A 23481-nucleotide genomic window follows, 5' to 3' on the forward strand; every position below is an offset into this window, starting at 1 on the left:
TGCTTTCTGTTCCGGCCGAGCCAGAGCGTTTCTCTGCGGGGCCTTGAAACTGCACTTAGGGTGTGCTGAGCTCTGAGGCCGCCTGCCCAGAGGCAACTGTCAGGGGTTGAGCACCGGGGCGCTCACAGTTTGTGACCCGAAATGCTGCTCCCGAGGCTGCTGGGGGTGTTTGTCCCGCAGAAATCCCACAAAGGACTGAGGGCTTATCGAAAGCATCAGCCCCCAGGTTCCCCTGGCATTTCAGGGGGCTGGCAGCAAGCTGTCCGGCCTTCTCCCGAATGATCCATGGCCTGTCAGGTTTGCATACTTGCTTTGACCGATGCTCCGGAGCGCTGCTGCGAGGGCACACCTGTCCTCAGAGCTGCTCGGCACCTCCCTGCCTCCTCTCCAGGAGCTGAGCGCGGGGCCCACCCTCTCCTCCTTCCCCCGGGTCTTCTGCGGAGACTCATTTATTCTTTCCCTGGAGCTCCGTCTTTGCTCTCCTCCTTCATTCCTGCTTCCTTTGATCAGGCGCTGCGCTCCAGCAAAACCTGCTCCTGTGAGGAGTGGCAGTCGGGGGGAGAAGGAGCCAGCCCCGGGCCCGGCCGTCCCTCCCTGCCTAAACAACGCACGTGCGTGTTCCCCTCCTGCCTCCACCGCCCTCAGCTCTCTCCCAGAGCAGCAGGCCTCCTCAGATCCGGCTCTGTTGCTTGCCTGAGTTACCGGCGCTCTCGCAGCGCTGCCTTTATGGGGCTGCCTCTGTTCCGTGCGCCTTCGTTTCAGAGCTGGGTGGATGGAGCTCGGGCTACGGGACGGGAGCTGCACCCACAGCGGTGCTCCAGGGGGAGGGACGGGGACAGTCCCAGATCTTCGCTGGCCAGCAGGGAGCCCGGGCTTCTGCCAGCGAGTTGTTAATTAGAGTTGTTAATTAGCACGGCTGCTGGTCGGGCTGGGGCCGGGGGCTGCGGTTGGCCGGGGGGTGGCACGCCGTCTTTCCAAGGCACGCGTCGGAGCAGCTCGGGGAGGCTGAAAGCTGAAAGCCAGGCAGCAGGGCTGGGGAGGAGCGTCCCCTCCCTGCGCCTTCCCGAAAGGTGCAGCTCCAGCTCCGTATCCTGCTGCCCCCCGGGGCCGGGCGAGGTTTGGCAGAGCCCTGCGGAAGGTCGTGCTGTGAGGTCTGCAAACGGCGCTCGGCTCCCGGCAGCAAGGTGCTGGCTCCTGGTGCTGACACAAAGCGTGTCCGGGAGGCCCCTCTGCGGGAGCCCGGCGCTGCTGTTGTCCTGCTTGGGGCAGAGAAGCCACAGGGAGGCTGCACGGGGTCGGGAAGTGCAGCTGGGAAGGGTGCCCCGAGCCTCCCCTCGCCGTGGGCCCTCTGGGTCTGTCCAGTGCCCTGAGCCCAGCGCCCTGAGCACCTCCCCTCGACGAGGGACCCGGGGCTCTGCGTTCCTTCGCGCTTACGCTGCCCCTCGGTGCCCGGAGCAGCCCAGGGCAGACGAATGCACTTGTCGCGTCCCGCTGGCGGCTCAGGCGTGGTTAGAGGGTTTGGTTAATGACACCGCTGTACAAAGTTCGAGCTGCCTTCTGGGAGGAAGGACGGCCGAGGGAAAGCAACCAGCAGAGGAAACGGACGCGTAAACTTCCTCCTGTGAGCTCCCGGCCGGGCCCGGAGCGCTGCTCTCGGGGGACTCCTGCTGTGCTGACCTGCCCGTTAAGGAGCCCTCGTGGAGAGGGCTCTCTGCTCTCGGCAGGCCCCTTCTCGCACGTGGGGGTCGGATTCTTCCCATGGGACCAGACACGGCTCGCAGCAGCCCTGCAGTGCTGCCCCCTCTCGCTCCCGGTTCTCCGCTCCGGCTGCTTGGGGTGGTTCCTGTGCTGTGTCTGGCTCCTGGGGCCACCGAGGCCTCGCGGCTCTTGGTCCCCTGATTGCCAGAGGTTTCCCCTAGGGTCCCGCTGAGTACAAACGGCCTGGTTTTGTGTGCCGCGGGCATCTCTGTGGGCTTGGTCCAAAGCACGGACCTCCTCCTCCAGCTCCTGCGCTGCTCCCGGGGCGGCTGGGCACGGAGGTAGGCTGGAGGCGCGGGATGGCTGCGGGACAGCTGCGGCTCCACGGGCAGCCCAGCCTGGCTTCCCCTGCCACGTGTGCCCGTACCCAGCGCCCTGGGAAGCTCGCAGGTGAACTCCAAATGTTAAACAATCAGAGGGGTTCGAGTCCAAGGCCTTCGAGCCCCTGGCTTCCCTGCTAAGGCGAGAAACAACAACCCCCCTTTGGGAACGTTCGGTGTTCTCAGCCGTTTCCTACGGTTCCCTTTTCTCCCACATCGCTCCCAGTTCCTGTGGCACCAGAATAGATCCCCTTTGTGGAAACGCTCTTCCTCTCTGCTGTTGTTTCTGGAAGGGGCCGGCACAGCCGCCGAACGCCTTTCTGCGGGCCGTGCAGGGGGAGGAAGCGGAGGAGCCCCGCGCCGAGGGCAGGGACCCGCTGGCTGCGCCGCCCGGGGTTAGGCTGGCAGGATGTCTGCTCTTTGTGCAGCCGCGCGGCGAGGCAGGCGGCAGGCTGAGCTTCTGTTTCCTTTCCAGAGTCTCTAAGATCTGCCCTCTGCTCCCTGACCGCGCTGCCGGTCCCCGGTCCGGAGCTGCTCCGCGTCCTGCCGGCCCCTTCCTTCCCAAGGCGTCTCCGTGGCGGGGGGGCCGTGGGCTCCCGGGGCTCTGACCCCCCACTCCTGGGCAGCACAGCGACGAGGGGAGCAAAGCACCAGCCCCGTCCTTCCCTCGGGGGTGTCCCTGCTTGGACTTTGCCTTTCAGTTGTCCCCCCCCCCCACTCTTTATTTTCCACCTTCTGCCTCCCCCCGGTAGCCCACGGCAGCTCCCGGTTGCGTTAACGGTCCCCAGCGGCTGCTGCTGGTTTCTTCTCACTTTGAGCCACCTCCTTTCGCTGTGCCTGTTGTTAATCGTGCTGCGGGGCGAGGATTCTGGGGGGGGGGGGCGAGGCAGAGCACGAATCCCCTGGGACTCTCACGATCCCCTCGTGAGCTGCTGGCGCGGCAGCAGGGATGGGATTTACCTGCGCTCTGCGAAGGGTCGGGCGGCTCACGTGGCCCCTGCGGGACAGAGCAGGGGTCGGCGCCCGGGGAGCAGGATTCCTCGGCAGACGGAGGCTTCGACCCGGTTGCCTGCTTGAAGCAAGCTGTTGCGGTTAGGCGTGCAGTGGAAAAAGCGGCGTCCTCGCCCCGGGGAGCCTGCGGCCGGGGCTGGGGTGGGAGCTGGAGGTGGAGAACCCGCAGCGGCCGCGAGGGGCGGACGCAGTGATGCGGTTTGTGCAGGGTTGCAGTCCTGTATTGGAGTTTGGCTGCTGGGCAGAGCAGCAGGAATGAGCCGGGTCCCCAGCGCTTCAGACTACAGGATTGACGTTTTTTTTAAAAAAAAAAAAAAAAAGGCGTGTGCGGAGCGTTGCCGCATAATAAACACAACTCGCTGCAAAGTTCCAGCGTTGCGGAGGCGTTTTGCTTTGCATACGCTTTTTTCCTGCTGCTCCTGTGGCCTGCTGTGCGCCTTGGTGAAATGGATTTGTGGGGAGACCCCGGCTCCTAGGGGAGGGAGCTGCTTCTCTGCTGGCCAAGTCGTTAGATAATAACGTTAGCTGTAGGCATTTCCTCTGTGGTGGTGTTCAGTGTCTCCTTTTCGAGTCAGAGAAGTTCTTGGAGCCCTTCCCTGCCCAGGACCCCCAGGTTCTGCCTTGCTGCGTTTCCCCCGTTTGGTCCCAGCCTTTTGGGACTCGGTGGTTTGCTTCTGATCGGCTTCCTCCTCGCCTTCGCCATATTCCTGGGGCATTCGCCGCCAGGGCTTGTGTGCGGAGGTCTTACTCAAAAATAGGACATTTAAAAGGGTTTACTGGAAACCTTCATAGCCTGTGCGCGGGTCGGGCACCTCTGCTCTCAGCCGGGCCGGATTTCGTGGTGCTCCAAAGTAGCTGCTGGAAGCAGCAGGCACCGAGCCCCTGCGGCTGGACTCCTGTGCACTCCGTGCGTTTTTCTATTCCTGCGGCCTGTCCGCTTCCCTCTGATACAGGAGTTGTCTTTCCTGCAGCTTCCAGCGTCTGAAGCTCTCGCTTTGTGTCTCTGCGTCCAAACGCGACTTCTTTGCCTCTTACCCTTCTCTCCCGTCTTATTGACACGTGTGGTTGCACCGAGCTCTGAATTGGTTGGGGACGCTTTGCACGGAAAACGCCGTGCGGAGCGGTCCCGTTTGTTTTGCTGTGCTAACCCAAGCTCTGATCCGTGCAGATCATCCTGTGGATCGGCCTGGGAATGCTGGTTATTAGCACGTACACCACCTTGTCTGCGACCGAGGACGCCCCAGTGAAGACAGAAGCGGTGGGCTTGGAGCACCTGGAAAGAGAGGAGAGCAGAATGGACCAGGGCCCTGTCAAAATCCCGGGTACGTGTCTGCTCGAGTCGTCTCCCCAGCCCTGCTTCCAGCTCCGCTTATTAAATTGTTTTCTTTTTAAGGTGTGGTTGGGTGCAGGGTGATTTCCAGGCAGATCTTTGCAGCGTCCTGGAGATTTCTCCCAGGAGAGGCTGTGCCTCCTGGAAACGCCTTGCGGGAGCTCCGCCGGGACCCTTTGGGGTTGTTCTTTGGGGAAGGGGAGGGAGAGGAGAGGCAGGGTGCGGGGCTGGGGACGGGGCACGGATGTCCCCTCCCCGTAGGGGCAGTGAGCCCGGGGACAGCTCAGCAGTGGCCACCTGTGCGAGGGCTGAGTGGCCGAACAGGGCAGCTCCCAGCTGCCAGCGCGTTGCCCACGGTTCCAGCAACCCCCATTCATCACGCTCAGAGGTATGTAAATTTACGGGCACTGCCTTTTTTTTTTTTTTTGGTGGTGAGGATATAAATTTGGGTTCGGTTTGAGCTCTGACAAAGCCCGTGATTATGCCTGGGCTTTGTTTACCGGTTCGCGTTATTTATTATTTGTTTACTGCGGCCGTTGATGGAATTACGGCCGCTCCCTCCCTTCCCCAGCTGCAGGCTCGCCTCGCAAGGCCATCGCTAGCAGGTGTCGCCTGACCCCGCGCTCCCCCTCGGCTGCGTCCTGTTCCTTTAGTTTATTTTGCTTTGCTTCTCCTCGTGCTTTTTTTGTTCTTCGGGGGCCTTGAAATATCCTCGCGGAGATTGAGAGCGGAAGCTAGAGGAGGGCCGCCTCTCCTGGAGATTATCCGTCCTCCCTCCTGCTCGTTGGCCGTGTTCCTGCCGAGCGGCTCCGAGTGTCTCCTCGACACCGGTGCTGCCGCCGATAACATTCACTCGGGGCCGCGCCGGCCCTGCCAGCGCCGAGGTTTTTTTTCTGCCTTCCCCCTAGCAGCTCACCCCACCAAGGCGTGTGCCTTCCGGGGCGCCCGCGAACTCCGCGCAGAAGCTGCTCTCGATCCCTTAATCGTGCGCGCTCGGCAGGGCCGGGAGGGGGGCTGCGATTGAATTCTTCCGTCTTGGTTAATTTGGGAGCGGTGATGGCCAAAGAAACAGCTGCTCGTTTCGGGAGGAGCCGCTAACGCCACGTGTGCTCGTGGCTGGGAAAATAAAAAAAAAAAAAAAAAAGAAAAAAAGGCCCCCGAACGGCGGTGTCCCCTGGAGTTTGCTGCATCTCTTCTCCGCTTCTCCTCCGCGTGAGCTGGGGCGGCGGCGCAGGAGGCTTGGCTCGGGGGCTGCCCTGCTGTGCCCGCTGCGCACCCCTGGAGCTCATCAGCGTCCTCACCGCGGGGTGCTCGCTGCTGGACCAAGTACCCCTAAATGGGAAGGATCCCTTTGGGGCCCCCTCGCTTCCTAAAGCTCCCCTGGGCCAAGCCCCGGGGCTGGGCTCCCCGTGGAGGCTCAGCTTCGCCCCCGGGGTGTCCCCGTGGTGCCGGAGGAGGAGGAGGACGGGAGGAGAAGCGGTGCCGGGGGGGTGCTGCGTGCTGCTCCTTGGGGCCGAGCCTCCCTGCGCCCCCCCGGGCTGTGGGCCTGACCAGCAGTGAGGGGCACGAAATGACGCCCTTCTTCGTGCTGCTGCTCCCCCCGGAGCCTTCTGCAGAGCTACGAGCCCGCGGCCTGGATAAATGCTGTGGCAGCTGCATCCTGCGCTCGTGGGCAGCCCGGGTCTGGTCCTGCGGCTGGCACGGGGCAGGGGTGGGGGCGCAGGGGGTGCGCGGCTCAGCCCGGCCAGGGCAGCCCCGGGCGGTGCTGAGCCCTCTCCCCTGCAGCGCTCGGCGGCATGCGCTCGGCGTTTATTGGCCTCATTGATGGTGCGCGGGGCAGAACCGTGCAGACTTTCATTAAAACCCTGCCCCCTGGGCCCGGGGATTATGAATATTAGAGCATCGCCCTTTTACGCGCGCACGGATTGACCAGCGAGCTCCGAGTCGGGTTTTTTTTTCCTAACGACACCCGAGCGCCCGTTGCAGCCCCAGCCTGTGTTGCTTGAGGTTTACTGTCGGCAGCTCCTCGGGAAAGGTATAAAACCCCTTTCAGAACCCTTCGGCTGCTCCACGCCGCGCGCACGTACGTTAAAAGGTTGCTAAGCTGCCTGTGAAAGCTCACGAAGGCAATTATCCGTTTAAAAAAAAAAAAAAAAGCTAATTAGGCAATTTCTCTCCGTATTTGAAAGCACCCTAGAGGGTCTCACGGGGCGGATTAAGATTTTGTAATATTTTTCAGCTCCTTACTCGCTGGTTGCCGGTTCCTTTCCCTTCCCTGGCGTTGTGCAATCCCGGCTAACAAAGACCTGATTCACGCCGTTATGCAAGAGCGCCCGCCGCCGCGGGAAGCCCTCGTGCCGTGGCCGTGGCCGCGGGGTCCCCCGGGCGCAGGTGACGCCGGGGTCCCCATTCAGCTGCTCCGCGGGCACGAAGCCTCGGGCGCGTGTTAACCCTGAGAAGAGACCCTCTCGGCTGCGGGCGGCGTGCCCGTGGGTTATTTTTCTATTTATTAAGGGCCGCACCGGAGCAGCCCCGGACGCGTGCGAGCCGCGGGCTCTGCCCGGTTCCCGACGGCCGCGGGACCAGCTTGGCGCTGCCGCAGCTCTCCCCGGTGCTCTGCGCGAGCCAGCTTTTAATAGCGCCTGTGACACAGAAAAGGGAACCGGCAGCCTCCGGTAATTTGGGTTCGTTTTTACTGCTGGTGCGTCAGGAGACAACTGTGAACTAATTTCAGGGATGCCATTCGATAACCTTGTGAAATCTGGAACCGTCGCGGCCGCCGGGGGGGAGCTCCCGGAGGCGCCGCTCAGGCTGGGGGGGCTCTCTCCGTGTCCCCGGGGGGGGAGCCATGTGGGGCAGCCCGGCCTTCCCCGGGGGTTTTGGGGGGGTGTGTGGCGTGCCCCCGTCCCTTCCCCTCGCTTTCTGTAATGGGGGTGCCCCTCCCGTACGCCTCGCAAAGCGGGGTCGCTCTGTTTCGGCGGGCTCAAGCGGTTGAAGCTCGGCCTTGGTGCGTGGCCGCAGGATTCGGCGCGGGCAGGGCTGCGGTGGGCAGAGCGCCGCGAGAACCCCGCGGGGAGGGGGGACTTAAAGCCTCCCCGGGACCGCTGCTGCTGCTACCCGACCCGGCAGCGAGGCGGGGAGGGAAGCTTTTAGGTTGCTGATCGTGAAATTTTATTGCAGCCTGGAGAGGCTGCTGGCAAACCACAACACAGGGGCGCGCACACGCGCGCGCAAATCAGCTGCAGCAAGCCCCGGCTCCCCCCCCCGCCGCCCCCCGCCTGAAGGCGAGCGGAGCCCCGGGAGCGGCGAGCCCTCGGCGGGGCGAGCGCCGGGGTTTTGTTGTTGTAAGCCAAGAAGCTTTTACGGCCTCTCAGCCCCTGCCTGTAAAGTCCAGCGCCGCTCATAAAACATTAAGAGGCGCAGCATTACTGTAACGCGCTCCAAAGGGACCTGGAGGGCGACGAGACGGTTAGAGCGATTATTACACACCCTGAGCAAAATTGTTCTCTGCAAACCGCATACGGCCCCTTCTAGGTTTCCATGCAGCGCGAGAGGTCGTTAATTCGCGCCCCGATGATGAACTTAATTTTGTTTCCCGCTGAGCGAATGACGGCTTCGAGGCAACTTTGTCTTATTATGGCGTGGAGGCTTTTTGTTTTCGTCGCTGTTTGGGTTTCGCCTCTTCTCCCATTGTTTGCCGGGCCGCGAAAGCCCGCCCGTGATTTACGGCTGGCGCTCCTCGCGGCCGCGGGGCCTCCCCGGGCGGCGCTGGCACCGTCACCTGCTGCAGCGCCGCGCACCCGCGCTCGCCCTGTGCCCAACGCGGGGCTCGCTCCGGCTCCAACTCCTCCGTTTGCGTGGAAACCTTCCTCTCCCGTTCCCCCCCCCCCCCCCTTTTTTTTTTTTTATTATTTTTCCCCTTGACCGCCCTCCTGCTTCACGGCTGCCTCCGCTCCTGACTCCGGTGCCGCGCCGCAGCGCGCTGGGGGCAGACGCGAGGCGATTTCCCCCGCTCTCCCCGCTCCGTTGAACCACGTAAGGACAGCCTCCCTCCTCCCGGGTACGTAACGCCGTGCCGCGAGGCCAGCACCGCACCGCGAACATCCGCGGGAGCAGCGCCCGGCCCCGCGTCCTGCTTCCCAGGGCCCCCGGCCAGCAGCGGGCACCGCTTCCCGCGGTCGCTTTTTTTTTTTCCTGGAAGGAGAAGCGTCCTGCCCTGGCTTGCTGAACTCCGCGCAGTCCCTCGACGGAGAGGGAGAGACCCCTGCGCACCAGGCTGGGGGTTTTGCAGAAAACCCGAGGCCTTTTTTTTTTTTTCCCCCTCCCACCGGCAGCGCCGAGGCAGGGAGGCGCTGAGCGCCAGCCAGCGCCGGCACACGGCCCTTCGCACCCGGGGCCGAGCTCGGGGCCAAGGAGCCCGGGGTGTTCCTGGCGCGGCTCCCTCTGGGCCACGATTCATTCCTTTTTTTTTTTTTTTTTTTTTTTTTTCTTTTCCCAACTTGGGTAAGGCCCACGCAGCTGAAGTTGTGGCAATCTCCTCTTTCCCATGAGTTCATCTCGTAATAAATCGCACCAGCCCCGCGGAGGGGGAGGAGAAAACTGAAAGATGTTTATAGAATTAATTCCCCAAAGGAAATCACGGGGGGGGTGGGGAGGAGGGCAAACGGGGGGAGAGTTGGGAATTTTTTCTTACAGAAGACGCATTTTTTTTTTCTGTTTGTTGGATGGAAAAAAAAAAAAAGTGCAGTACAACTTCAGTGCTGGGAAACAATTACGTTTCCTCCTCTGCTGCCCTTGTAGGGGAGAGCGAGCCCCACGCTCGCGCGGCGCAGGTCTGGGGACCAGCAGGGCCCGCTCGGACCCCAGGGGCTCCCACGGGGCCGCTCCGGTGCTGGGCCCCGTGTCCCAGGAGCCCCCCATCCCTCTGGGGAGGGGTGACGGGAGCCCCGCGTCCCTCGGGACCGCGTTCTGAGGGCTGCTTCGTTGCGCCCCTGGCAGCGTGCCGCCTTCCGCGGGGTCGCGCAGCTCCCCTCCCTGCTGCTCCTTGCGTCGTCGGGAGGGCTGCGGGACCGCTCTTGGGGGAAAAAAAAAAGGGGGGGGGGAAAAATCAAATAAAATTAATAAAAAAATGCGCGGAGCTGCTCTGCGGTGCGGGTGGGTGCTGGGGGCTCCTGCTGGGGGCCCCCCCACCCCGGGGGGCTCCCTGTGCTGGCGGGCAGCCGGGCGGATGCTACCATCTGGCGGCACGGGCTCGCAGCGGCAGCGGCTCCGCGCTCGTGGCTTTGGCAAACGGCTGCTGGGAGAGCAAACGGCGAGCGGAACAAAGCCCCCCGCAGCCCCTCGAACAAAGCCCCCCGCAGCCCCTCGGTGCCGACGCCGGGAGAGAAATAGCTGCAGGCTCGTGCCGGTGAAAGGGGGTCGCGGCGGGCACGGCTCGCCTCGGTCCCGGCGGTGCAGCCGTGCGTAACCCGGCGCCACGAACCGTGCGTTCACAGAGCAGAACCCCGCAGCCGAGGAGGCGGAGGATGACCGCGATAAACCGAAGCTGCTGGACGAGAAGGAAGAGATGGAGCAGCCGCAGATCAAGGTGCCCATGGAGGTACCCAAGAGAGACGAGGAGAGAGGGAAGCTGGAGGAGAAGGTGCAGCTTGACCGGCCCGACCAAGGTAAGGAGGAATTCGGGGCAGGGGCGCCAGCTTTGGGGTTTGGAGGCGTGTGTTAGAGCGCTTCGGTCAGGTAAAGGTCCCGATCTCAGCTGGCTGCCTCGTGGGCCGAAGGCGATTTAGCGTTCGGTGCTCTCGGGGCTCGTTAGGAGCGCAGCCTCTCGGTGAGGAGGCAGAAGGGCGGCAGGTACCGGGCACGGCTGCGCGTGCTGGGTGCCTGCCGGCTGTTATTTTCTCTCCCCGCCGGTACCGAGCCCCCCCCTCCCTAACCCTGCCCGACGTCTGCCCTAGGGATCGCCCTGCCCGTGGGGGAAGCGCACCGCCACGAGCCGCCCGTGCCGCGCGACGAGGTGCTGGTGGACACGGGGCGGGAGCGGGAGGAGTCCGACGAGAGCAAGCTCGCGCTCGGGGGAGCCAAAGGCAACGCGCTACAGGAGCCCGCCGAGCCGAATCCCCAGGAAGAGGCGCTTGGCCCGAAACAAGGGAAGGAGGCGATGGCTGAGAACCGGCCGCGCACAGGGACTGACGAGCCAGCGAAGAATCCGAAGCACGGCCTGGAGGCGGAGGTGCAGCAGGGCGGCAGGCCGCCCTACAAGGAGCAGCAGCCGGACAAACAAGCGCTGGGCGCCAAGGCGCAGGCCGCCCTGCCGGACGGTGAGAGGAAAGCTGAGGCTGGGGAGAAAGCAAAGCTGCAGCCTCCCAGGAAAGCGGAGGAGGCCGCGAATGCTGCAGAGGAGGAAGCCGAGCCCGGTAAGCTCCCGCCGCAGTGGCTCATCCGAACGGATTCCTCTCGCCCTGTAATCTGGCCCCGGTGACTGGGCGACGCGGTTACTCCTACCTGCGTCCCAGCGTTTCCTTTCCGTTGCACGAGATCAGGCTGCGAGCGTGCGCGGCCCCTCCAGCAGCTGCTGGGGAAAGGGAGGAATCTGGTGGCTTTGACAGCTACTGCGATATCTGTCAAACAGTTGTTTGCTAGCCTACTAAATGTCAGGTGCCGTGCTGTTCCCGTGCGTCTCCGAGCTCGCTGGGGACACGGAGCCGGGAGATCTTGACAGGTAACACATTGCTAAGTGCCCGTCTAAAAGCTGCTCGGAACCCCTCTCGCATTTTAATTGGCCGAGGTAGTTAGCGCTGGCTCGCTGCCACCGCTCTATAAGACGGTTAATTTATTTATTTATTTTTTATTACTTCCCTTTGCAGCCGTCGGGTTGAACATAAACGGCGCTGCTCGGGCAGGGCAGGGCAGGGCCGGCACGGCGTGGAGTCGTTGCAGAGAACCTCTGCTGGAGCCCCCTTGCTGAGCGCCGGGGCCTGTTCTGTTCTCCTGCAGGTGAGAAGCCGGAGCTGCCCCTCCCGGACCGAGCGGCCCCGGCCCAGCCCCAGCAGCCGGAGCCGAGGGAGAGCAGGAACGCGGAGGAGAAGCAACCCGAGAACGCGGAGAGCAAGCTGGAGGGTGAGTGCTTGGCCCCGGGACCCGGGACCTGGGCTGCGAGCACCGGATTCCTCTGCGGGAGGGACGTGCCAGCGCTGCCCGTCCTGGCTCTCGGGAGCACATAGCTTTGGGCCGGCGTCACCGCGGCGGCGCGGCGATCGGTGCCTGTCTGCAGCGGGCTAACGCCTCCGGCGGAGGCTGGCACGCTCCTGGAGAGGTCCCTGGCAAGACGAGGCCGGCTCCGGGACGTGAGCCACTGGAGGCCAGCCCCGGCTTCCTGCTCGAGTGCCAGCGCTGCTGACTCAACCGGAGCGCGGCCAGCCTCAAACCGTTTGGGTTCTGCAAAACACGGGGCCTGGCGGCAGGGGGAGGTGCGTGGGCATCGCCCCGCAGCCCCGGGGCTGTTGGCACGGGGAGACCTGGGCACGGCCGGGGAGTGGGGAACCCGGCCTGCCCCGTCCTCGGGGCGCTGCCGCTGCTCCTGGCTGGCTGGCACGCTGCCGTGACCCTGACCTTGCAGTGCCGCGGGGGTTTGGAGCCAGGGTGGCTCACGGCACCGTCCCTGGGCCGTGCGATTGCCTCCGTGTGATGCCCTGGTGTGCTCTGCTCCGGACCTGATGGGACGTCCACGGGCATTGCAGCCAGCAGGCTGTGCTCGTGGGGTGCCTGCTGCCCTCCTTGTTTGGTGGCCACGTCCTGGTTTTTAACTCATTTCTTGCCTTTTTGCATTGCAACGGAGCTGAAAAAGCTGAGCGTAAAAAGCTTGCAGCAGGTACGGGCTGTGAGGGCTGCACGTTTTCAAGGATTAGGGGGTCTGAGTCTCTGGGGGGGGCTCCCGTCTCTGCATGGGGGACGTGCCGGGGAGCTCTCCCACGAGGACATCACCAAAAGGTGCCTTGGGCTTGTTCTGCTCCTCGCTCAGAGCTGAGCTTCCTACGGGGGGCCGAGAGGTTGCGTAGGGTGGGAAGGCTCCGGCCACGGCTGCTCCCTGCCACGGGCTGCTCCCTGCGAGCAGCTGCCTTGGGGCTGCTCCTCGGAGCCGTGGCTGCAGCTGCCCGGGGCAGTGTGGGCCCGAGTGCTTCCGCTGGGTGATCGTTGCGGATGTTTTTTATGAAGAGCGCCTGTTCAAATCCAGCCCGAGATCAAAGGAAGAGCTGGGAGTGAGCACAGCCTTTTGTTTGCGTGGAAGAGGTGTGTCACGCGCGCGCACAAACACTCACACATGTTTGCGAAGCTCTCGGTGAGAAATTCTTTGATTTGGCTGAAACCTGTGCCGTGAAATTCTTTGATTTGGCTGAAACCTTCGCTGCGCGCCCGGCCCAAACATTCCCATGCTGAGCTGGGACCCGCGGGCCTGGAAAACGAGATAGAGAAGCGACTTCTGTTTTCATTGTTTATCCTGAGCAAAGTGTGAAAAATAAACAGATCTTGAGAAGTCAATTGCTCTCGGAAAGGCCCCAATTCCCCCTCCTCGCCCAGCTCTCTGCGGTGCGGCGAGAGGGGAATTCCAGAGGCCCTTGGCTAACAGCGCCGCAATGGGGACTGGAAATACTTCTCTGTGGTTATTAGCGGGGCGGGGGAGGCAGCGTGTGCCGGGAAGGGGTTGACACGCAGCATCCCTTGTTAATTTAAAAGGCATTTTACGGGCTCTTAGTTTGGACGTGATTTCCTCTGGGGCACGATGGTCTCGAGACGCCTCGAGCTGTTGGTGTGGGAGGCGAGTGACAGCGGCCCCTTCCCTCAGCTGGGCTACGTCCGACTCTTCTGTCCAGGAGGAGAGAAGGCAGCAACGTTTCCGTGCAGACCCGGGGCTCATACTTTGTGCGTGACGCGGGGCTTGCAGCAAGTGAATCAGCCTGAGTCACTTCTGCTCGGCCTGAAACGGCCCCGTCTGCTCTGTGCAACCCGCCCTGCGGGGCCTCCCCGCCTGCGACGGGCAGGGATTTCCGTGATACCTGGCGCGTGGGGTCGTGGTGCTGCAGCAGGAGGTGCAGGCAGCGCTCGCGGCGCCCTAGGTCAGCCCCTCGATTGCCTCCGTTTGCTTTCTGTGCCCCATCCTGGCTCAGCTCTGCTGGGACGAAGCCTCTGCAGCGCGTTCGAAGCGATGACGTGCTCGAGAAGCCTGATGGAGAGCCGCGGCGCTGCAGTGCGGGGGTCCCGGAGGTGCCCTCGACTGCTGCCAGCCCGCTCCCCTCGCAGCTCAGGCCAAGCAGACTCGTCTTTTCATGCACAGACACCCCCCGAGCCCACTCCTCCATGCCCCTGCTCCCCGAGCAGTCACAGCGATGGCAGCTGGGAGAACTCCCCTGCAGAACTGGCAGTGTTTGCAGGGCAGGACTTTCCTGCTGAGGAAAGCCACCGCAGCCCCTCGAGCGCTCAGAGATGATGAGCGAGGATTTGGGGTCATGGATTTTTTTTTTTTATTCTTTTTTTTTTTTTTTTCCCTAGATGCTGGGCAGGCGAAACTGCTCGATCACGCTGTGCTGCTGCAGGTGATCAAAGAACAGCAAGTGCAGCAGAAGCAGCTACTTGACCAGCAGGCAAAGCTGCTGGCTGTAATTGAAGAGCAGCACAAGGAGATCCACCAGCAAAGGCAGGAGGAGGGAGGAGAGGAGAAGCCAAAGCAAGGTAAGGAGGACACGGAGGGGCACGAGCAGTGGTCGCTGCTCAGAGCAGCTCTAAAATCGGGCTGGGAGAGACCCGAGGCCCTTTGGCACGCAGCGGAATCCGCTCTGCAAAACCCTTCCTGCCTGTGGCTGACCCCGGGCTCCAAGGCGGGGAGCCCCTGCGCTGCCGTGTGAGGTTAATAACGCTCCTCTCCACGTCCCTCCTCGTTTTCTCCCCTGGCTGCTGTTGGTGGCCTCTTCCCCCGTCCCCTTGCGCAGAACGTGGTGGCAGGAGAAGGGAACCCATCGCTTGTTGTAAGGAAAAGGTTTCATCGTCGGTTTTTCTTCCGCAGCAGAAACGCAACAGGAGCCTGCCGCGCCTCTCTCCAAGAGCAAGGAGGAAGAGATCCTGGGAGCTAAACAAGAAGCTGCAGCGAAGGCACCGGGTAAGGAGCCCCTGGAGCCCCCCATGCCGGGGCTGGGCAGGCAGCCTGCGGAGTCAGCCGAGCAGCGCAGGGGCACGGCAGGAAAGCTGGAAGAGGCTGGGCACAGGCGCGAGGTGCCTGGGGTTCCTCCCAAGGAGCGGAAGGTGCTGCAACAGGAGAACAGCAGAGCTGTTAAAAACGCCGCGGAGAACCGGGATCCCCACCGCAGGGATGCCCAAGATGCGCCGGCAGCCAGAAACCACCTCGAAAAGAAGCCCTTGGCGGAGGATTTAGGAGGAGGTCACGAAGCCAAAGCTGGAAGAGACGTCCACGAGAAGAATTCCCTGAAAGCTGTGGAAGCGGCCACAGCTCCCGTCCAAAGAGAACAGCTGGGGGCTGCCAAAGTTCAGAGAGTAGCAGGAAAGGGCCTGGAAAGAGACTCGGGAGCAGACCTGAAAGCCAAAGCTCTGAGTCAGGTGGAGCCCAAAGACCTGGCAGTTGCGCCAGACTCCTCGAGCAAATTGAACGTGGCAGGGAGTGAGCAGCGCCGACGGGAGCAGCAGAGAGCCGCAGACAGCGAGGGGGCCGAGGGGGCCGGCAGGCAGCAGCAGGCCTCGCAGGGGCACGTGGCTAGCAAAGGGCAGGGGAAGGAAGAAGATCCTGGGGAGAACGCGGCGGACGCGGCCCAGGACCCTCAGGGAAGCCTCCGGAGCAAGCAGAGGCAGGTGGAAGGGAGGCTCGTGAACGAAGCCGAGAAGAAACTGAGCCCTGAGAACGCCGCCGAGAAGCCCGAGAGAGGAGCGGCCACCCACGGCGACCGCCGGCAGGACCACGACCTCAAACCCAACCGGGACCTCAAGCTGCAGGCGGACCTCGACCTGCGCCGCCGGAGACGGGACCTGCTGCCCCCCGAGGAGGAAGAGGAGGAGGAGGAGGAAGAGGAGGAGGCGGCGGCGGCGCAGGGGGCGGGGGTCTTCATCGGCCTGAACCCCCTCCCCGACGTGAAAGTGAACGACCTCCGCAGCGCGCTGGAGACGCGCCTGAGCCAGGTGGCGGAGGGGGCGCAGCAAGTGGTGCGCAGCCGGCGGCTCAGGCAGCTGGCCGAGGCGGGCGGCAGCGTGTGAGCGGCGCGGGGGGGGCCGGCGGGGCTCTGCGGGGAAGGCTCGAGGCGGGCAGCGGTGCCTCTGAGCCTGCGGCGCGTTGCGGGACCCTCGGAGCCGCCGGTGCTCTGCGGGGGTGCCAGCGCTCTGCCCCGGGCGGCTGCGGGGGTGGCAGCCGAGGGAGGAGAGTGCCCAAAGGCTGCCGCTGCCTCTCGGGGGCTGCCACCGAGCCGGGCTCCCTGCCCGGGCGGCTCTCGAGGGCCCTTTTTGCATCTCCTTCCTCTCAAATCGTTCTCGCATCTCCTTCCTATCAAATCGCCTTCTCCCCCCGGCTCGCAGCTCCCCCTTTCAGACCCGAGGGGCTCGTCCGCGAGGTTCCCCTGCCCGGAGAGGATTCCCTGGTGTGCTGGGGTCCCCCCACCCGGCCCCCACCCCGCTCTGGGGCAGCCGGGGGGGGGAGATTTCTGCCTCGGGGAGGTTTCCTTCGGGAGCAGCACCAGGCCTGGCTGCCTCGAGGACGGGCTTAGCCGAGTGTTCGGTGTCCCTCCTGAAACGGGAGCTGCCAGCCCTGCGTGTTTAGGAGATGGCTGTGGTTTGGGAACCCAGTTCAGTAGAAACGCTGCCTTAAACGGGCACAACGGCTGCTGTTGTGCTGCCTCTACTCCCAGGGATTCAGCCGGTCAGCCACGCGCTAGCAATAACGGCGAGCTTGGCGCCCTCCACCCTCTGGATGCTCGCGCTCTCATCTCTTTTCAAGCTTCGTTTCTCCCGGCCAAAGTGCATTACAAAGCTCAGCCCGGGGACTGCAGACTGCCCCCCCCCCCCCAACTTGATTTTTCTGCAAGAAGTGACTAATTTAGGAGAAAAAAAAAAAAAAAAAAAGGGCAGACTGGGGGGCTCGGCTCAAGCAAACCTACCTCTTCTCTGACTCGATGGAGCCGTTTGTTTCGTGTGTTCTTCCCAGCCTCGTTCTGTGCCGTGTTTTGCACCCCTACGTGTCAGTTCTCTGCCCCCCGTGTTTTACGAGCAAGGAAAGGAAGAGCTGCTCTCAGAGCCCCGGCTTGTCCCGGGCTCCCAGGCGGTGATTCATCCCATCGTTGTTTATTTTTACAGCCTGACTTGCGAATGTAAGAAATAAAATCCCAAAGCTCTCGCTAGAACGGCTGAAACTTCCCAGCCCGGAGCCTACAGACCTCATCACTGTGGCGGTTTTTATATCCGTAGCTCAAAGCGCCTTCGGTAAGCGGATCCTCGCTTGGTTCGTGCCTGGCGGGCCCTGGCGGAGCCGGGGCCGGGTTCTCAGCCCCGTGGAACCGTCGCGGTGGCTCTGGGAGCGGGGCCGGCTCTGCCCCGCGTGCCCGTTGCTCGAAGGGAATCCTCCTCAGCCCCTGCTTAAAACGGCAGAGCTGCGGGGTGACGGCTGCGGATTGAGCCCCGCTTCTCCACCGGGACCCCCCCACCCCGCGCACGCGTGTGTCTCGGTCGGGACAGTCGTAGCCTTAACCCCCGGGACCTCACGGTGCCAGCGAGCTTCCCCATCGCGCTGCCCGAAAGCGCGAACCCCGCGGCGGGGAGCCCTGAGCCGCGGGCACCCCGTGCCCGGATTTTGGCAGGGCCGGGGCAGGCAGCAGCCTCCCGAGCACCATCCCGAGCACGACCCCGCAAGCGTGGGGGACGGGTTTGCGCTTCGTCCCCTCCTGCAGCACCGAGGAGCCTTTTTTACAGCAAAAAGGGGAACTTTTTTGCACTTTTTTTTGAGGGGGAACTCCTTGCGCCCCGCTGAGCGCCGGCACCATCCCGGGCACCCCACAGCAGGGAGAGGACAGGCTCCTGCCCTACCCGCAGTGCTGATGGGGACTCGTTGGCGTTTTTGGGGACTCGTTGGCATTTTTGGGGACTCGTTGGCATTTTTGGGGACTCATTGGCATTTCCAAGGACTCGGTGTTTTCAGGGACTCGGTGGCGTTTTTGGGGACTCGGTGTTTTTGAGGACTTGCTGGCGTTTTCAAGGACTTGCTGGCGTTTTCAAGGACTCGTTGGCGTTTTTGAGGACTTGTTGACGTTTTTGGGGACTCGGCGTTTTCGGGGGTTGACGTTTTCGGGGACTCGTTGATGGGGACTCATTTTTTCGGGGACTTGCTGGCGTTTTTGAGGACTCGCTGATGTTTTTGGGGACTCATTGGCGTTTTCGGGGACTTGCTGGCGTTTTTGAGGACTCGCTGGCGTTTTCAAGGACTCGTTGGCATTTTTGGGGACTCGCTGGCGTTTTCAGGGACTCGTTGACGTTTTCGGGGTGACCGCGAAGGACCAAAGAAGCTCCCGACGTTCCTCAGCGCCGGCAGGAGAAGAACCCAACCCAACCCCGCCGGGGCCTGCTCGTAGCGGGGGGGGGGGGGGGGCCGAGCTGTGCTGCACATCAATAAAAGAAGCTCAAGCATTTTTACCCGAATCTTTATTTTTTTAAATTAATCGGTGTGCCTTGGGCGGGGGGAAGGAGCCCGGGGGCCGGGGCCGGCCGGAATGGCCGGCCCCGGCCCCCGGGGCTCCTTCCCCCCGCCTTGTCGTTGTCGATGTCGTGACTATCGTCATGTCGTGACTGTCGCCGCCGTTACGTTCTTGCCGCCGCCTGCAGAGAGAACCGAGACGCCGCCGGTCACCGTGCGCTGCACCAACCGGTCCCCCCCCAGTTATCAGCCCCGGTATCCCCCCGTTACCCCCCCCCCAGGACGTACCGCGCGGGCGAAGCAGTCCCGCAGCGCCCGGAACTCCCACAGGCAGCCGTCCCGCCGCACCTCCCCGCCGCCTGCCGCCGCCGCGGCCACGCAGCGCCCGTAGGCGGCGGCCTGCGGGGAACGGGGCGGAGGAGAACGGGGGTTAAAAGGCGGGGGGGGCACCGGGGGGTACTGGGGGATACTGTGGGGGTGCCGGGGGATAGCGGGGGGGGTGCCAGGGGGGGCTGTAGGGTACGGGGAGGGTACCGGAGGGTACGGGGGGGACACCGGGGGGGGGCTGTGGGGTACCGGGGGGGTACCGGGGGGACACTGGGGGAGTACCGGGGGGGGCTGTGGGGTACCGGGGGGGTACCGGGGAGTGCCGGGCGGGTACCGGAGGGTACCGGGGGGGTGTCGGGGGGACACTAGGGGGTACGGGGGGTATCGGGGGGTATCGGGGGGTACCGGGGGGGGGGGGCTTTGGGGTATCGGGGAGGCGCCGGGGGATACCCGGGGGGTACCGGGGGGATGCCGAGGGGGCACTGGGGGATACCGGGGAGGTACCGGGGGGTGCCCGGGAGGTACCGGGGGGGGCTGTGGGGCCCCTCCCGGCCCTCACCTGCTCCCCGCAGCCCCCGAGCAGCGCCGGGAAGCGCCGCAGCCGCGCCCTCGCCCGCAGCCACACGCCGCGGCCCGACATCGCCGCCGCCGTCGTCCCGTCACGGGCTGTGCGCCGCCATGTTGGCGCGGCGCTCATTGGGCGCCCGAGCTGTCCGTCACGCCGCCGCGCCCTCGCGTTGGGGGAAGGAGGGAGCCCGCCTCCTCGGTGTCGTGATAGGTGGAGAGCTGCGGGCAGTGGAACGCTGATTGGTGGTTCCCGAGGCGTGCTCGGATTGGTCAGCCGTCGCGGGTGGCTCTGATTGGTGGAGAGTTCTGTTGTTTACTTCCGGCCTCCCTGCCCCGCTGATGCCGGCGTCAGCCTCGGGGGCAGCTTCCGCCCGGAGCCCCGCCTCCTCTCGCTGCTGACTGGCTGAGCCGCGGCGCCTCGCGCTCTCATTGGCGAGCGGCTCCTTCCGGGGGGCGGAGCCCCGAGGCCGCGCCGGGGCCGGGCAGGGCCTGCACCGGGGCTGTCATGGCGGCGCCGCTGCGGGACCGGCTGTGCTTCCTGAGCCGGGTACGGGGCCGGGCCGGGCCGGGCCGGGCCGGGCGGGGGGAGGGGGTCCGCGACGGGGCGTGACGTCACCCCGCCGTCCGTGACGTCACGGCGAGAGGGCCGTGACGTCAGCGGGGGGGGGGGTCCCGGTGCCGCCTCCCGGAGCCGGGCCCTGACACCCCCCCCCCTTCCCTCCCCCCCCAGCTCCCGGTGCTGCTGCGGGGCACGGCGGACGAGGACGGGCCCTGCCCCGGGTACGTGCTGGAGGAGATCGCCAGTATCCGGGGGGAACTGGGGGGAGCCGGGGGGGGGGCTCGGGGCCGGGGGGGGGCTCGGGGGTCAGCGGGGGGCTCGGGGCCGGGGCCGGCGGAGCAGAGTGGAGCACGATCCCTAACGCGCGGCCCAGAGATCTCCCGCGAGTCGCCCGGCAGCAGCCAGTGCCTGCTGGAGTACCTGCTGAAGCGGCTGCAGAGCAACTCCTGCCACGTCAAGCTGAAGGTACGGGGCTGCGTGGGGCCGTGTGGGGCTGCACGGGGCTCTGTGGGGCTGTATGGGGCTGTGTGTGGTTGTGCTGGGCTCTGCGGGGCTGCACGGGGCTCTGTGGGGCTGCGTGGGGCTGTGCGAGGCTCTGCAGGGCTGTGCGGGACTGCACGGGGCTCTGCGGGGCTCTGTGGGGCTGCACAGGGCTCCGTGGGGCAGCCCCACGGGAGGGCTGCGGTGTGGCCGCCTGACCCCCAGCCCCCCGTGGGCAGGTGCTGAAGATCCTGCTGCACACATGCGCCCAGGGCTCCCCCCAGTTCCTCCTGCAGCTGAAGAGGAACGCCGCCTTCATCCGGGAGGCTGCAGGTAACGGGGCGAGGAGCGGGGTGGCAGGGACGGGAGGGCAGCGAGCGGCTCTGCGGGGTGCTGGCAGGCTCAGCCCGGCCCTGCGGAGAGCCCAGCACCGCGGCTGCTCCAGAGGCCGAGCTCTGCCTGAATCTGAGCTTCTGCCCCATCCTGGGAGCTGAACGTCTCCCCAAAATCTCACCCCGTGCCTCACAGCGTTCGCTGGGCCCCCGGACCCCCTCCACGGCAACAGCTTGAACCAGAAGGTCCGGGCGGCTGCACAGGTGAGTGCCGGCCCCGGCCCCGCTGTGCCCGGGGCACCGCTCGGGGCCTTGGGGCAGCTCCGGTGCTCCCCAGCCCCCTCCGCCCCTTCCCCCGTCTCTCCCGGCAGGATCTGGCCAGCGTTCTCTTCTCGGATGCTGCGCTCCCGACGCCTGCCGCGCTGCCCGCCCGTCCCCTGCCTCCCGCGGGTAAGCGCAGGGCTCGGCCGCCCCCCACGGCCCCCGTGCTGGGAGCTGAGGGTCCCGCCGGCGGGGGGCTGCGGGGGGTGAGGCCGGGGGCTGCCCGCTGCTGCAGCAGGGGCAGATTTTCCCCAGCTCTGGAGCAGGCTGATGGAGAAACGTGCCCGGGGGGAGCAGGGACAGGCTGCCCTGAGCGCCCTCCGAGTGCCCTGCCCTGGGTCCCAGCTCCTCCAAGCTGCCCCAGACACTCCCCTGTGCCTTCTGGGGGGAGGAGAAGCAACGGGGGGGACCCCGACGTGCCTGTGCTCTCTCTGAACGTACCCTGTACCCCCCCAGGTATGGGTTCCAAGCCCAGCCCCTGCAGCTCCTTGCAAGGATTCGGCTTCAGCAGTGAGAGGAGCGGCTCCGGTAAGTGCTGGCTGCTCGCCGGGCTCTACTCTCCCCCCGTGCGGGCGCTGCCCTGCCTGCCTCTGCGAAGCCCCAGCCTTTGGTGCAGGCTCTCGGCTTCCCAAGGCTCTTCCCCAGCCTCGGCAGGTGAAGCCCTGCTCAGCACCATCCAGCGAGCGGCCGAAGCGGTGGCCAACGCCGTGCTCCCGTCCCCGGAGGCGCCCCGGCCTCCCTGCAGGGAGCTCCACGAAGATGCCTACCAGCCCGTGACCGCTCCCTCTCCCTCCAGGAGCTCGGCCAGCTCCACCAGGCCTCCAGCAGCCCCCGCAGCTCGCAGCGCCCGAGGTGAGTCCCTCTCTGCCTCAGCTAGGGCAGCTGCTGGCTGCCGGGGGGGTCCGGCAGGGTTCCTCGCCGTGTTCTGGGGTGGTTTGGGCTCCCCCCGCCCCCCACCCCAGGGGGCCAAGCCGTCACTCCCCGGTTTGCCGTTGCCGTCCCCGCAGCGAGCCACCAGCCGGGGCTGGCCGGGGGCGGCTGGGAGGAGGCGGACAGCGGGCACAGCTCGCAGGACTCCTCGCAGGACAACGGTGACCTGAGCCGAGCCTCCGACTCCTACAGCAAGTCGGGCAGCGACAGCCACTCCGGGGCCAGCAGGGACCTGGCAAACGTGGCCGAGAGGTGAGAACGGGGGCCTGGGGGAAGGGAGGGGGAGCTCCCCTTCCCCCGTATCCTTCCGGGGTGGCTCCGTCCTCTGCGCGGCGCCCTCTTTTCCCGTACCGCGGCTCTGCCCGGCTGTGTTCCCCTCGGGCTCTGTCCCCACCGAGCCGCGATCCCGTTCTCCCCGTGCAGGGCGGACGCTGACAGCCTGGGCGACTGCCTGCGGGAGGTGAGCCTGGTGGCGGCGCTGACCCAGGGCGCCCGGGTCTTCCTGAGCAGGGAGGAGGCGCAGCACTTCCTCAAGGAGTAAGTGCCCCAAACGGGTGCTCCCCACGAGCACGGGGGGACGTGGTGGGCCGGGGGCTTGTGGGGGCTGCGTGAACCCCGCTCCCTTGGCCAGGGGGGCTCCCTGGGGGCTCCCAGGGGGTGACCCCTGCCCCTGTGCCAGGTGCGGGCTCCTGAACTGTGAGGTGGTGCTGGAGCTGCTCAGCCGGGCCCTGCAGGACCCCAGTGACAGCGTCCGCATGGTGAGTGTGCCTGCGCTGCTCGCGCCAGCCCCGAGGGGCCGCAGGAGCAGGGGAAGGAGCTCGCTCCCCCCCCCGGGGGGGGGGTCAGTGCCCGCCCGGCTCAGCTCCCTCCCCCCCGCAGCGGTCCATGTGCGCCATCTCGTCCCTCATGTGCTCCGACCTGCTGGCCCTGGACCAGATCTTCGCCGTGACGCAGCAGCACCTGCAGCAGCTCAGCCAAGGCAGCCCGGGCCCTGTGGCCAACCGAGCCACCAAGGTGACCGCTGGGACTCCCCCGTGGCCCCTTCCCGGCGCGCGGCGCTCCCGGGGACCGGTCTGCCCATCCCTAGCAGCACCCCTTGCTGCCAGCCCCTTGGGAGCGGTTCTGGGTGTCGCAGGCGGGCAGGAATTGTTTGCCCGCTCTGTGCCGCTGCCCCAGGAGCTCAGCGCCCTGTCCCGCCTCTTCCTCCCAGCTCCTGCGGCAGTTCGAGGCTCTGTGCAGAGGCCGCTCGTCCCCAAAGAGCTCTCACGCGTCCACCGTCCTCGCCGAAGCCTCGTCCCCATGCGCTGCAGACCTGCTGACGGACGTCCCCCCCCTGCCCAGCGAGGGCATCCTCCAGCCCCTGAGCGCCGCCCCGCTCCCCGCTGCTGCTCCGGCCCCCGGGGCAGAGCCCCGGCTGGAAAGGGAGCCCCGGGGGCAGCCCGGCCCCACGGCAGCAGCCAGCCCGCGTGAGCAGGAGGCAGCGAGCAGACTGCTTGGGGACACGTCCGCTGCGGCTGCTCCCCCCTGCAGCCTGTCCCTCTTTGCCGGCATGGAGCTGGTGGCGCGGCCGGGCACGGTGCTCGCCCCGCTCTCTCCCCCCGCGGAGCCGCGGACGCTGCCCCAGCCCGAGGACGGGGCTGGTCCCGGTCAGAGCGAGGCCGAGGGCGGCCGGGAGCCTTCTGCCTTCTCCTTCCTCAACGTGTAGCTGCTGTGACGCCCGGCCCTGGGCAGCCCCACAGCTCCTCCACGCTGTCGGGGGCTGCTGGGGGGGGGGCGCGTGCCTTGGCTCCCCCCCTGGCACCGGGGGGGGAAATAAAGGAGCAGCCCTGCAGGGGCGAGCGAAACGGGGCTTCGGCAGGGACCTGCGGATGGCCGAG

At 65.5% G+C, this 23481-nt stretch overlaps 3 protein-coding genes across 7 annotated transcripts in view; 2 read left to right on the forward strand and 1 right to left on the reverse strand.

The window, feature by feature from the left end:
* SLC38A10 (solute carrier family 38 member 10) overlaps window positions 1-16842 on the forward strand; it is a 33483-nt gene extending 16641 nt beyond the window's left edge. For 4 of the 5 annotated variants that reach the window (XM_066980385.1, XM_066980384.1, XM_066980386.1 and 1 more), the window contains 6 exons: window positions 4258-4411; window positions 9915-10085; window positions 10374-10832; window positions 11413-11535; window positions 13963-14142; window positions 14474-16842. In XM_066980385.1, coding sequence (XP_066836486.1) covers window positions 4258-4411; window positions 9915-10085; window positions 10374-10832; window positions 11413-11535; window positions 13963-14142; window positions 14474-15669 — 2283 coding nt within the window. In that variant the 3' untranslated portion in view covers window positions 15670-16842. The remainder of the gene's footprint in view (window positions 1-4257; window positions 4412-9914; window positions 10086-10373; window positions 10833-11412; window positions 11536-13962; window positions 14143-14473) is intronic. The other variant, XM_066980381.1, reaches the window with a different exon arrangement.
* Window positions 16843-18072: 1230 nt separating this feature from the next.
* Window positions 18073-19151, reverse strand: NDUFAF8 (NADH:ubiquinone oxidoreductase complex assembly factor 8). The gene is made up of 3 exons (XM_066980393.1): window positions 18975-19151; window positions 18377-18487; window positions 18073-18270 (listed from the first exon to the last, which is right to left on the reverse strand). The coding sequence occupies exons 1-3, from the start codon at window positions 19110-19112 to the stop codon at window positions 18253-18255; spliced, it is 267 nt and encodes an 88-aa protein (XP_066836494.1). The 5' UTR covers window positions 19113-19151; the 3' UTR covers window positions 18073-18252.
* Window positions 19152-19390: 239 nt separating this feature from the next.
* TEPSIN (TEPSIN adaptor related protein complex 4 accessory protein) lies at window positions 19391-23435 on the forward strand. Its single transcript, XM_066980389.1, has 13 exons — window positions 19391-19529; window positions 19713-19785; window positions 19915-20006; window positions 20261-20354; window positions 20550-20617; window positions 20725-20803; window positions 21131-21202; window positions 21320-21526; window positions 21682-21856; window positions 22028-22141; window positions 22284-22362; window positions 22484-22618; window positions 22815-23435. The coding sequence occupies exons 1-13, from the start codon at window positions 19488-19490 to the stop codon at window positions 23307-23309; spliced, it is 1725 nt and encodes a 574-aa protein (XP_066836490.1). The 5' UTR covers window positions 19391-19487; the 3' UTR covers window positions 23310-23435.
* Window positions 23436-23481: the final 46 nt, after the last annotated feature.

This window comes from Anser cygnoides, chromosome 19, assembly GCF_040182565.1.
Source record: "Anser cygnoides isolate HZ-2024a breed goose chromosome 19, Taihu_goose_T2T_genome, whole genome shotgun sequence".
Taxonomy (NCBI): Eukaryota; Metazoa; Chordata; class Aves; order Anseriformes; family Anatidae; genus Anser; species Anser cygnoides.

Excerpts from the sequence above, each read along its gene's own strand:
- NDUFAF8 (XM_066980393.1), bottom strand. The coding sequence starts at position 19,112 with ATGAGCGCCGCGCCAACATGGCGGCGCACAGCCCGTGACGGGACGACG. Across the intron at positions 18,488-18,974 it reads TCGGGGGCTGCGGGGAGCAG|GCCGCCGCCTACGGGCGCTG; the intron begins GTGAGGGCCGGG and ends CGTTCCCCGCAG.
- TEPSIN (XM_066980389.1), top strand. The coding sequence starts at position 19,488 with ATGGCGGCGCCGCTGCGGGACCGGCTGTGCTTCCTGAGCCGG. Across the intron at positions 20,355-20,549 it reads CTTCATCCGGGAGGCTGCAG|CGTTCGCTGGGCCCCCGGAC; the intron begins GTAACGGGGCGA and ends CGTGCCTCACAG. Across the intron at positions 21,857-22,027 it reads CTGGCAAACGTGGCCGAGAG|GGCGGACGCTGACAGCCTGG; the intron begins GTGAGAACGGGG and ends CTCCCCGTGCAG.